Source organism: Geotrypetes seraphini, chromosome 9 (genome assembly GCF_902459505.1).
Source record: "Geotrypetes seraphini chromosome 9, aGeoSer1.1, whole genome shotgun sequence".
NCBI lineage: Eukaryota > Metazoa > Chordata > Amphibia > Gymnophiona > Dermophiidae > Geotrypetes > Geotrypetes seraphini.
In genome coordinates this window covers 150,256,336-150,269,131 of record NC_047092.1, presented here as the reverse complement: position 1 = coordinate 150,269,131, position 12,796 = coordinate 150,256,336, and the positions used below count along the sequence as shown (strand labels likewise).

At 41.3% G+C, this 12,796-nt stretch overlaps 2 protein-coding genes across 9 annotated transcripts in view; one reads left to right on the top strand and one right to left on the bottom strand.

The window, feature by feature from the left end:
- ZBTB38 (zinc finger and BTB domain containing 38) overlaps nucleotides 1-5,168 on the bottom strand; it is a 130,882-nt gene extending 125,714 nt beyond the window's left edge. For 6 of the 8 annotated variants that reach the window (XM_033958504.1, XM_033958510.1, XM_033958524.1 and 3 more), the window contains exon 1: nucleotides 4,893-5,167. Coding sequence is in view for 2 of the 8 variants with exons in the window: in XM_033958501.1 (XP_033814392.1) it covers nucleotides 4,893-4,913 (21 nt within the window). In the remaining 6 variants the exon portion in view is untranslated. Of the gene's footprint in view, nucleotides 1-3,043; nucleotides 3,210-4,892 lie in introns of all 8 variants that reach the window. The other 2 variants (XM_033958507.1, XM_033958498.1) reach the window with 2 other exon arrangements.
- SLC16A14 (solute carrier family 16 member 14) overlaps nucleotides 1-12,796 on the top strand; it is a 49,374-nt gene that overhangs the window by 13,716 nt on the left and 22,862 nt on the right. Inside the window, exon 2 of the mRNA XM_033958528.1 lies at nucleotides 7,154-7,432. Coding sequence (XP_033814419.1) covers nucleotides 7,171-7,432 — 262 coding nt within the window. The 5' untranslated portion in view covers nucleotides 7,154-7,170. The remainder of the gene's footprint in view (nucleotides 1-7,153; nucleotides 7,433-12,796) is intronic.

Sequence of the window (12,796 nt, the reverse complement as noted above, 5' to 3'; positions counted from 1 at the left end):
ACGTTGGCGGAAACGATGAAAGTAAATGAAAGATCTTTATTGCTGAAGGTTGCAGAAATGTGTGAGCAATGGAACCCATTATATTTGTCTTGGTGGGGGAGAGTTCAAACGGTTAAGATGATGATTTTGCCTATGGTTTGCTACCAAATGGGTATGTTGCCAGTGTTTTTTCAGGGGTCTTTTTATAAAAAAACTAAATAGTATACTTACCAAATTTATTTGGCTGGGTAAAGCAGCTTGAATTGCTTTAGTATCTTTACAAAAACCAATTGCAGACGGTGGGGTAAATTTCCCAAATTTTTATAGGTACCATCAAGCCTATATAATGCGCCAGGGTCCTCCCCGAGCTTAGATCCTCTCTGAGCTTATGGAAAATATTCCGGATTGGCTGTACTTAGAGTGGCAAATTATGTCCCCATTACGATTGTTTCATGTGCTGAATATCAAGTTACCCAGATATGTTAAGGACAATAGTATTTTATTTGACATCTGGAAAACCTTGAAATTTATTAATAAATTAACATATGTTCCAGTAAAGAAATCCACTTATCAATCCTTATGGCTAAACTCCAAGGTTCAAATGGGATGATTTGGAATCTTCTGGAAGCATTGAATGTGGGCAGGCATTCGTACATTAGATGATGTTATATCTAATGGGAAACTGCTTGATTTTTCACAACTGCAACAATCATTTGGTATTTCAAAATCTCAAAATTATAGGTGGTTGCAGTTGAAGCAGGCCATTCAGAGTGGGTTCACTGATTGGCAGAATCTCAAAAATTTTTATAGCTTGCAGGTCCTTTGCTTCCAGACAGATTTGCTAGGGCATCAGGCCGCCCGGTAGTATAAATTAATTTCTGAATTCTTGAATAAAAAACAAAAAAATAGTCTTAGGGACATTTGGAGCATCGAGATAAAGCAATATATTTCTGCATCTCGATGGCCATGAATTTGGACTTGAAGGATGAGATGTACAGTGTCAGCATTTATGAGACAAACATGGTTTTTTCTGTTACATAGATCTTTTTGGAACCCTGTTAGGTTACATAAGTTAGACAGTTCTAAATCTAATAGATGCTGGCACTGTCATCTAGACATAGGAACACTGGATCATCTGTTGCTCTATTGTCCTTTGATACTCAACTTCCGGAAGTCAATATGGTGACAGATTTACCTCATACTGGAATCAACAATCCCTTTGACGTATGAGGCAATTATATGTGGAACTTTGCTGCATATTAACCCTCCCATGGATCGCTGGGTTTTCCTAATTATGACAGGGATCGCTTTGCAAATGATAACCTGCAATTGGAAAAATTGCGACCGCCTCAACTTTCCATTTCGGTGGGCCAGTTTATGTTTAGGTTACAAATACGAAAAGATTAATGCTGATATGCTGGGGCATGGCAAATTATTGAAATTGGTTTGGGGCCCATTGACATCCTTTGTTACTTTAAGATAGTTTGTTTAATTTTTTTTTTTTTTTTAATACATGTCCAGGACAGGGTGGGTGGGGGGAGGGATATCCTTTTGGTTATTCTTTGATTAATTTGTTGGATGAGAAGGGAGGGATATTTTTCTTCTGTATGTTTATTGTTTGAATTAAAGCGCTTATGTTGTTTTTTAATGTCAATATATTTCCTGGCACTTTGTATTAGTTTGGAAAATTAATAAAGATTTTTAAAAAAGAAGGTAATGTTAATAGCGGAAGTTCTGCACTATGGTGGGCTCAGAAGCTGAACTGTGAGGAGTAGAGGCAAGAGAGTATGTTGTTTGCAGACTAGGGTTTTGAGTAATTTGGTTAGTAGTGGAATACCTGTTATGGGTTTGAAATTGGAAGGAGTGGATAGGTCATCTCCTTGGGTTTTAGGGACTGGAGTGAATGCTATTTGGCCCATTTGTACGGGTAATTGTCCAGACATTAGTAAGTTGTTGAATAGGGAAACTAGACAAGAAATAGAGAATCAGGAAAGTGGGTGAATAAGTGTGAAGGGCAGGTGTCCAGTATACTGCTTCATGTTTATAGTCTTTTTAGTTGTTGGGAGAATAACTCTGGGGAGAGAGGTTCGAATGAGGCTACTCTGTTTTTGGTCTGCTGTGAAGGAGTCGTAATAGGCTAAAGGTGGACTTCAAGGTTTGTCACGTATTTTAATTTGTTTATTTTATTCTGTATACCCTTGATTTTGTTTAAGAAGAAGTCTGCTAGCTCCTGGGCAATTTAGTTGCAAGTTTAAGTTGGATAAGTCTGGCTTAGGGAGTGCGGTAGTATTACGCATTACTTGAAATAGTTTCTTAATGTCAAAGGTTCTGTCATCAATTTCTGTAGGCTTTTTTTTTTTGCCTCATTTACATGTTGCTTACATGGTTTTTTTTGAGCAGACTTCCATAATAGTTTGAGATCTTGGGAGGGACTTTTTTGCCATTGCCTTTCTAGATGGCAACAAGTCTATTACTCTGCCTTTAGTGTTCTCGGTGTACCATGGTGGTGGTTTTTGCACTGCAATACTAGGGTTCTTGAAAAAGTTTCTGCACTTTCATATTTTGGCGGGAAATGGTTGGGGCGGGAGAAGTGGTAAGAAGGCATCTTGTAGAATGTCATGTGACTAGTCAGTCAGGCAAGCCGGCTCACCTTGCAGGTAGTGATGTAATTTGTTTTTTTAGATATTTAATAAATAATGTTTTAAAATAGTGTTTCCTAACTGGCAGGGCCAATTTTACCACTGGCTGTTCATTCACTTAGGGCACCAGCATAAGAGAAGCAGTACTGGACTATGGTGACCAATTGCCATTTGCTGTCTACCTTTTCCAACACTCTGCCTCTAGCAAGAGGAGCCAGAGAAGTCAATCCCTCCACTCCCTACTGTTATGTGCTTTTCAGAGGAAGGGACTTTTTACCTAATGGTGAATTTATGGAATATTGTACCAGTAGAAATATTTGTGTTATAATGCTAAATCAATTCTAAAGTAAATGGCCAAAGTCTTTCAAATTAAAGGAGCCACTTAATGCCTTCTCCTTACCCCCCCCCCCCCCAACCTTCCATACCTTTAAATCTTTATCCTCTATCCTCTTTCCATCCCTCACCACCAGCAGTCATTCTTTCTCAGTCTCCTTCTCAGTGCTCCTCTTTCGTCATCTTTCAATGCTGTGCACCAATGTTCCCATGATGGAACCACGTTCAGGTACTGAAAGAGCCGCAGGTTGCAAACCCCTATTTCAGAGGATCAAAGGTATTGGTGTTGTTTTAATAGTTGTATGCAGTTCTGGACTGATGGCTATGTTGAGGATTAGGAAGGAATCTTTTCCATTGCTGCAGATGCTCAATAATCTTTTACCTTTCCATGGATTACCACACAGGACCTTTTACAAAAAGATTTTTCTGATGGGCAAAAGTCCTTTTTTAAATAAGGCTCGGGGAGGAGCATTTTCAATACTGCGTCTAAGTCCGACTTTGGACGTCCTGAGAAGCAAGCCCAAAATCTGAATCCTGAAAATGGTCATTTTCAAAACCACTAGAAGCCCAAATTTTTCCCGAAAATCACCCACTTAGACGTCTTAGCCATCAGGACATAAACCTTAGAACGCTTAACTTTTTTGTACATTTTCGACCACAAAAACATTCAAATTCCAAATGTCCAAATCCAGACCATTTGGATGTGGAAGGGGCCAGCATTGTAATGGACTGGCCACACAGACATCCCAACAGAGCAGTGGAGCACCTTAGAGGGCACTGCTGTGAACTTCATATAATGGGTGCCAGAAGTACATCTCCAAATAATGGATGCCAGAAGTACATCTCCAAATACTCCCAAAATCTACTATACCGACCTGTCTATCAACCCAATAGTCCTTATAGCTGCAGATGGCACCTATATGGCAGTATAGTAGGATTTTGGTGGGTTTTGATGTGCTTACACTTTCCACCATATATGTATGTAGTGGTTAAAGTGGCTTATGAATCTGTGTTCGGCTCTCTGTGGCTCACTGGTCCACCCACCAGGCTACTTAAGACAGTCTTGTAGGATTTCCCATACCAGATGCTGCTGTTCTAGAGACAGGTAAGTATGTACTGTTTCATTCAGATTTTTTGAGAGGGAGGGGGGTCAATCTCCACTGGGGGAGTGTGGGGAGTCATTTCCTAATCCCTCCAGTGGTCATCAGGTGAGTTTGGGTTTCTTTTTTGGCACTTAGACGCTTATAAAACAGGTCTAGCTCCGGACGTTTATGTTCCGTCCTGGATGACTTGAAAAAGTTTTGATTATTGTCGCAAGACGTCCAAGTCTAAGCCCACCCAAAGCCCACCCATAACATGTCTCTAACACCCCCCTGCTGAAGTATGGACATGCAGCAGTTAGGAAGCCTAGTAAGATATTCAGAAAATTGATTTTGAAAATTGGCACTTGGACATTTTGGTGATTAAGATGTTCAAGTGCTGGTTTATGCTGCATTTTTTTACATCTTTACTTTTTGAAAATGAACCCCACTGTGTGCTGTTAGGCATTCGGAGAACACTGAGCCTTCTGGTCTTCATTATAGAACTCAGCTCTAAAGTGCATGGTTACATTGTAGAAAAAAAAAAAAAAGATTTATGATGAATAACATTAGGAAAACAGTTTACATTATTTGAAAGTGAATATGAGGTTTTATATACTTACCAGTGAACAGGTTACATTATATTTTATTATGCTCAGCATTAAATCTTAATGGTAGTAATGATATATAATTTTTGGCAGAGTGTCAGTAGGTTTTGAAATGATTTTACTTTGGCTGATCCTGGATCCAGCTCTCGGCATTTATTTTTCTGTTGCAAAAGCAAACAACCAACTGCTCGTTGCCTACCTTTCTGACTTCTATGGCGTCTTTCAGCATTGTAATAGCAGAGCTGCCAACTTACCCAGTTCCAGGCTGGAGTCATTTTGGCCTGTCCTAGTTTTGAACTTGCATCCCAAAGCACTGTGGAATTTGTAATGCCTGATCTTGCCAGTGACGAAGCTATGGGCTGGGGGTGGGGAGCCTTAGGGTCCTGGGCCCCCCTCCACTTTGAGCTCAGGTCTCTTCCAAATGTGCAGCTCCTGTTAAACGATTGGTGGGAATGCTGTAGCCCTGCTAGCCGAAGAACTTAATTGCCGAACTGCTCCTTCCTCCTCATGCAGCTGCAGTACTGAAGAAGTCTCCGGTGGCTTGCCTCTAGCCACCTACACTGGAGCTCCTCAGGCATGCTCAGTGCGCAAGAACTGAGCATGCTCGAGGAGTCCTGGCATCGGTGACTGGTGGCACATCGCCAACTTATTCTGTACTGCAGTAACCCGTTCTGGGCTCCTTTGGGAGGATGGGCTAAAAAATTGAATTAAATAAATAAATAAAATTTTTTTAAAACCTCAAGGACAAGGTGTGAATGGCAGGGCTTTGGCATCCTTCCCAAGATATTGTTTTTGGCATGCCAGGGGAGGGAGAGAGAGAGGGAAGGGATGTGTTACTCCCCCATCCACCTCTGGTCCCTCCCTCAAACTGGAGAGTTGGCTACATCCTTGCATCTTGTCCATTGGAATTAGCACTGCAAGTCCCATAATGGACCATGGTGGGGTGGTCAGAAATCAAGAACTATCATAACATCTCAAGCCTAGAACTGGGTAACTTGGCATCTTTGTATTAGTTCATTGTGTTACTGAGTAAGTTGAATGGAGGGAAGAACTGAGACTTTAAAACTTCAGTATTGGGGACAGGAGAACTGAGTTTGATTTCCTGTCTGACAGAATAATGTCCTCCATCTCTGGGAGGTAGATAAGACTTGCTGATCTAGGCTGATCAAATGAGTCATGCAGAGACTAAACTACTGAACAAACTTCCATCCAGCCCTCCTAACTGGAGATAATATTTATCAGATGAGTATGCCATGTGGCGGTGGGAGGCTGTACAGAAAAAAAAATAAAATAAAATGATGCCTTAAAGAAAATCTTTCCTAAAATAACAAGAAAAGCCCTCAACCTCTAATGATTCTGAATAACTGTAGATATTTTTGTTGCAGGTTTCCTGGCTTTGCTGCGTTTTGTCAGGTAGATGCCGACATTTCAGCCACCTTGCTGTGGCTTTCTTCAGGGTATGCTCTGAAGTCTGCAGTTTGACTTTGCAAATAGTGGGTTCACTGACCTGACTGGGAACAGAGCAGTCCACCAATTTGAATTTTGGCGGGAAAGTCAGTTGGTCTCTTTCTCCTCAGAATGGAAAAGTCGCTGGTGGGTTTAAAGATGTTCTCCCCGTAGAGCTAGGTTATATGTTCTCTCAGAGTTTCCGCAGCTGGCATTGTGCTTGTTGCAGGTTTCACAACAAAATTCAAATTTCTAACCAACTGACTTTCCCACCAAAATTCAAATTGGTGGACTGCCCTGTTCCCAATCAGGTCAGTGAATTCACTATTTGAAAAGTCAAACTGCAGACTTCAGAGCATGCCCTGAAGAAAGCCACAGCATGGTGGCTGCAACGTCAGTTTCTACCTGACAAGACACAGTGAGACTTGGAAACTTGCACTAAGCACAATGCCAGCTGTGGAAACCCTGAGAGAACTGTAGATATATTGTGTTTAGATATCATAGTCAGAAGAAACAAATTATATTTCCTTTTATCAGTAAAAACTTTAGACATTTTTTAGAGTAATAATAAATATATTTTTAAGATTTTTCTCTTTGTATTTGGCATCACAATTGAAAAGCAAAAAAAATATTCCCTTCAGTATGATAAATGCTTTTGATGAGTATCAGCAGATTTACACTGGCTTTTACAAAGTCAAAGTAGAGGTTTTTACCATGGGCTGGTGAGGTAAATGCTCCAACATTCATAGAATTCCTAAGAGCATTGGAGCATTTCCCTCACCAGCCCACGCTAGAAAACTTTACTGCAACATTGTAGAAGAGGGCCTAAATGAGATATTTATTTTATTTGGTGCTGCACACATTTTAAACACCTGAAACATCAACCGCATTCCAGCGAAGTCAGACTGGATTTTATTGTCTTTAATCTTTTTTTATTTTCTGGTCTTCATTGTGCTGTGTTTGTAAATATATCACTAAAGATTTGTTTGCAAAAATACTAAAAATAAGATGGCACCAATTCAGTGTTGCAAACTGTGTTTGGTGAAAGCATGCATTCTATACATTCCAGAATATTTCAGGAAGACGATGTGCCCCAGTGCCGAAGACGTTGCTTATGGCTCAAAAGATGACTACCACGCCAGGAAGAAATTCTTGAATCCCAGTCCAGACATAGATGGCGGATGGGCCTGGATGGTCGTTTTGGCTTCTTTTCTTGTACATATACTCATCATGGGGTCCCAAATGGCACTAGGAATTCTAAATATGGAATGGCTTGATGAATTCAATCAAAGTCGTGGCCTGACAGCATGGGTTAGCTCACTGAGTATGGGCATCACATTGATTGTGGGTATGTGCTTTCACTGTTAACTTACTACAGAAGTACTGTATAGTTCACAAAGATGGTTATCGTAGAAAGGCTAATTTACATTTGAGACATGCATAAACTGGCATTTAAACATTTATCTTGCATAAATATTTACATTCCCAATTTATAAAGTCTGGATATGCAGGACCGTGTAGTGTAGTGGTTAAATCTACAGTCTCAGCACCCTGAGGTTGGGGGATCAAACCCCATGCTGTTCCCTGTGACCCTTGGCAAGTTACTAAGGGCTAGATTCACTAACCTGCCTCTCTGTGCCCGATCCGTGGCCGATCCGCGGCAGGCCGACCAATTCACCAAGGCTCAGCATGCAAATGAGGGACGATCGGAGGAATGCCCCCCATCGACCACATGGATCGCTAGTGAGCAATCCTGATGCATGCGCAGACCATCTGCTTTTCCTGTAGCTGGTCTGCGCATGCTCTCTGGAGTAGACCCAGGGAGGGGGCGAATGCAATGAATACAAAAGCTAGGACAGTGTGTAGCCGGGTTAACATTGAGCCCCGGCAAAGGGGTTGCCAGCACTCCTTCACAGCCCATAAAAGTGCTTTAGATGCTTTAAATGGCAGAAAAGGAGAAAGGAGCTCACAACAGGCCTTGCATGGGCACATGGGAAACTTGCAGGGATGCTGGGTTTTGCCGCCCTGACTCTCCTGCTCTCTGCCGCCCTACCCCACCGTGCAGCCCTGCTTTTAACCCACAGGGTGGCCAGAGCAGGAGAATCGGGGCAGAGAGCAGGGTTTTAGCACAAGTGACCGGTCCTCACCAGTCGCTTGTTTTTTGATCGGCCAGCCAGTCGGTGTGCCAGAAGAAAGTTTAGTGAATCATGTCCTTCCTGCTTTGCATGCTGTTTCCCCTCATTTGCATGCACAGATCAGAGGATGATCGGTACACAGGTTAGTGAATCGGGGTCAGAGGGAAATCGGGTCGCAAAGGGGTCGCAAACCAATCGGTTTGATTAGTGAATCTAGCCCTTAATCCTCCACTGCCCAGGTACATTAGATAGATTATGAGCCTGTGGGACAGATGGGGAAAATGTGTTAAGTACCTGTATGTTAACTGCTTTGAGTGTGGTTGTAAAACTATAACAAGGCAGCATACAAGTCCCAATCCCTTTTCCTAAGTGTATGGGAATGACAGGGGAGGGGGGGTGAGGTGTGTGTGTGTTGGTTCATAGACAACGGCGCGAAAGACAAAAGCGCGCGCCGACAATTGAGCGCAGCGCGGAGGCGCACGCCGCACAAATTAGTTTTTAGGGGATCCGACGGGGATTTTTGTTGGGGAACCCCCCCAGTTTACTTAATAGACATTGCACCGGCGTTATGGGGGGTTTGGGGGGTTGTAACCCTCCACATTTTACTGTAAACTGAACTTTTTCCCTAAAAACAGGGAAAAAGTTAAGTTTTCAGTAAAATGTGGGGGGTTACAACAACCCCCCACACCCCCCACAACGCAGCGCGATGTCTATTAAGTAAAGTGGGGGGGTTCCCCCCCATGCCCCCCTGTCGGAGCCCTAAAAACAGTAATTTAGAGTGGTGCGCGCCTCCGCGCTGCGCTCAATTGTCTGGGCGCGCCTTTGTCCCAGCGCGCTTTTGACCTGACACTGTGTGTGTTGGGAAGACATGTTTAGAAGATGCATATTTACTCCTCATTGCAGAAAAGGAATAAATGTTAATGTTCTAACGGATCCAAATAACTCAGATATAATGAAAACCCCCAATATAAACCACTGTGACACTTTCACTCTAATTGATGCATGAATGTCAAGCTAGATAATAACAAAACAGCACAAGCCATGCAATCCATCCAAAATGAAGGAAAAAGCCTCAGAAAAGGGCCCTCCCACCTCCACTAAAAAGTGGTATGGATCTTAGGATGCAGGAGACGCGTTCAGCGTAACACCCTTAAAGTCTGATCGGTCGTGTCACACCCTGAGGCAGCAGATTTGTGAAACGCTGGCCACCATCGGTGTACCGACCAGCAGAAGGATAAGTTGATATATTTTTTCTTCTATCTTTTATGTCCTCAACAAGCACATAGTTTTTTCAATTGAAATTCTAATGGAGGTTTTTTGCCAATGAGGTGACCGCTCAACCATTTGAATCCGTACCACTTTTTAGTGGAGGTGGAAGGGCCCTTTTCTGAGGCTTTTTCCTACATGTTGAACGAATTGCATGGCTTGTGCTGTTTTGTTATGATCTAGCTTGACATTGATGCATCGATGTTCAAACAGATCAACATCGTCTTTAATCCTTATATCAAGCACATTTAAGTTTTGACAAACTTCTCCAATTGAGCAGTACTCTATTGGGGGGATTAGGGGAGGTTGCCCCTTAACCCCCAGTGGTTATTGTTCTGTGCAAAAAGCTAAATTGGCAAGAGATACCTGTCTGTGAAAATACAAAATTATATTTCTAAACTGGCTAAGATAAATGTGTATGTGTATTTCAACTCACTGAAATTTTCTATGATTATTTTTCTAATGGATGTTTACGCCACACACACTCGATGCATAATGTCCATTTCTCATATATTTTAGAACAGCGTTTTCTAAAACACAGGGGAAATTTGAGACATCTTGACCTGGACATCTCAATTTTGACTTTTAAATCCTTTCATAAATGGGGCTGCCCGTCTTAATGTGTTCTAGATTTATTTTTCTAGGATGCAGCAAAAGAAGGGAAGATATTCTGATTCATTTCTGGGCTCTTTTCAGATCTCGTGTTCATTTCAAGTATTCTTTCAATGTCATGATCATAACATGAGTCATAAGTCATTCTTTTATTTTATTTTTTTTCCTTTATCATCCTTCTGCTTCCCATGATCTCCATACCTTACTGTCTGTTTTTGCTTTCTTTCTTTCCCTTAATATCTCTGTCCTCTTTCTTTTTTTCTTCCTCTGTCTCATTTGGTGCTCAACTTAATACAACTACAAACCTGATCATCTTTCTAGTTCTTCTATGCGCCTTACTTATTCAAACACCTAGTCTCCATCCCTGGTCTTACTACCAAGCTGTAAACAGTCACCAAAGCCATCCCATGCAGATTATATGAGCCTTATTGGAAGCTTGATACAGTCATGCCTCAGGTTTTAAGGTTCTAACCCCTGTTGCCCCATTCAGTTTATTCCTAGCCTTCTTGGAAGCCAAAGCAACTATATTGTTACTCTCTGTCCACTGAGTTGTCCTCTCCTTATTCCTACAAAGTCCCATATAAGTGATCTATTTCCCTCATTTCTTCTATATGATATCATTCCCTCTCCAGTTCCCCTTATTGTTGTGCTCTTTAATAGAGAATGACACGGTGACAAAATTCATCACCGCTCCCATCCCCACGGATGACTGCAGGAAACCATCCCATGTCATTCTTTAGTGTCTATCTCATCCTAAGTCCTTCTACACTTCATTCTTTAATGCAAGGCTTGAGGGTCAGTGGTTGCTCCCATTCATACTATGATTCTTATGTGAGCCAAGTATAGGATAATGAAGCCATTGTGACATCACTGATGTGACTGGCTCTTACGCATTGGTGGAATGAGGCATTATGACATCATAATATCTGCTCTGGATACCAGAGTCTGTCATTCTTTAGTGTCTATCTCAACCTTAGTCCTTCTACACCAGCATTCTTCAATACAAGGCTTGAGGATCGGTGGTTGTGCCCATTTGTACTCCGATTCTTCTCTCTCTCTTTAAAGAATGACATAGAGATGGTTTCCCATGGTTATCCGCAGGGATGGGAATGGTGATGAATTTTGTCACCGTGTCATTTTGAATGCTACTGTATCTACCAGTAAGCTATTTCTCCAGCATTTGTATTTTCTAATGTTCCTTCTAAATTTCTTAGGCCCATGTGTTTTTGGAAGCAGTCACTTTCTGAACATAATGCTACAATATTTCTTTATTGCATGTCTCTAAATATAAAATGCCTAGACTTTGATCAGGATCCTGCGGAATATGTCTACTCTTTATACCTAACTATTCCATAAAATAAGGATTTATGACATTTGCACATGTTTGTTTTCCTATAGCATCAAGAATGAATGTCTAAAGGTGTCAGTATCACTGGCATGGAGTTAGGAAACAGTCTCAGATGTCCATGTTGCTGTTTCATTCTGTCTTTCTCTTCTAGATGGATGACATAATATTGTATTTCTTATAGTTTTTTTCACCAAGGTGGAATTCCATATTCTGTCTCTGTACATGCTGATTCAGAGACCTCTTCTTTCTTGCAACTTAGCAGTAGAGGGTCTGTGAAAGACTATGGGCTCCTTTTACAAAGCCGCTCTAGTGGTTTTATCGCACGCACCAGATTAGTGCGCACTAGCTGGAAATCTACCTCCTGCTCAAAAGGAGGCGGTAGCGGCTAGTGCATGCGGCAATTTAGTGCGTGCTATTCCACGCGTTAAGGCCCTAGCGCGGCTTTGTAAAAGGAGCCCTATGTTTTGCTAGAAAGACCACTGAAGCTCAACCATTTGTATGTTGGAGTATTCTGATAATTCTGCCTCTCCGGTAGTCAGTACTCATTAGGAAGTGTTGCAGATGTTTGAAGGTCCCCCTTACTATATAAAGTTTTACATAATGACCTTGTTGTGGCCTGTGCATAGCAAAAGTAATAAGTGACGAGTAGATGCACTTTCATCTGGAAGTTGTTTATATTCATTCTCAGGAGCAAAAGACTCCACTGTTGATCAAAGCATTGGCTTCCTGTGGAGGCTCAAATTAAATTTATATGGCACTTATTTACTTATCCAAATTATTTTCTTTTACTCAATCCAAGCATTCGCGTAGTTTACAGTCTTTTTAAATTTTACATCTATCAAAGGCTGTCATTACACAAAACACCGCCAATCTTTGCTTTCTTAAGGTTTAGATTAGATTAGATTAGAATGATTATCAGGCGGCTTTCCGAGACATGAAACTGAAACCTTTGTTATTGAGTTCCATGCCTTGTAATCATTTTCGAAAGCAATTGAAGACACATTTGTTCGCCAATTAATTTTTTTTAGTTTGTATTTGTTAAATTCTGTAAACCGCATCGAACTTACCGGTTATGCGGTATAGAAGTGATTTGTTATTTTATGTAAAGCAGAGAAACAAACTGATTATCTTTTGCCTGACCTGGTTCATTTATGCTAAAGACCTTGCTCATACTGTCTACCAAAGTATCTTTGCCTCCCTTCAGTTGCCAAAGGGAGCTAGAGTAACCATAGCCATCTATAGTCATTAAAGCAATGATTGAAATACAATAAGGCAAATAACAAACGATAAACCAAGAGGAAGAAAAAATACAATATCATGAATTATGTATAAGCTAAGAATTGACCAAGAG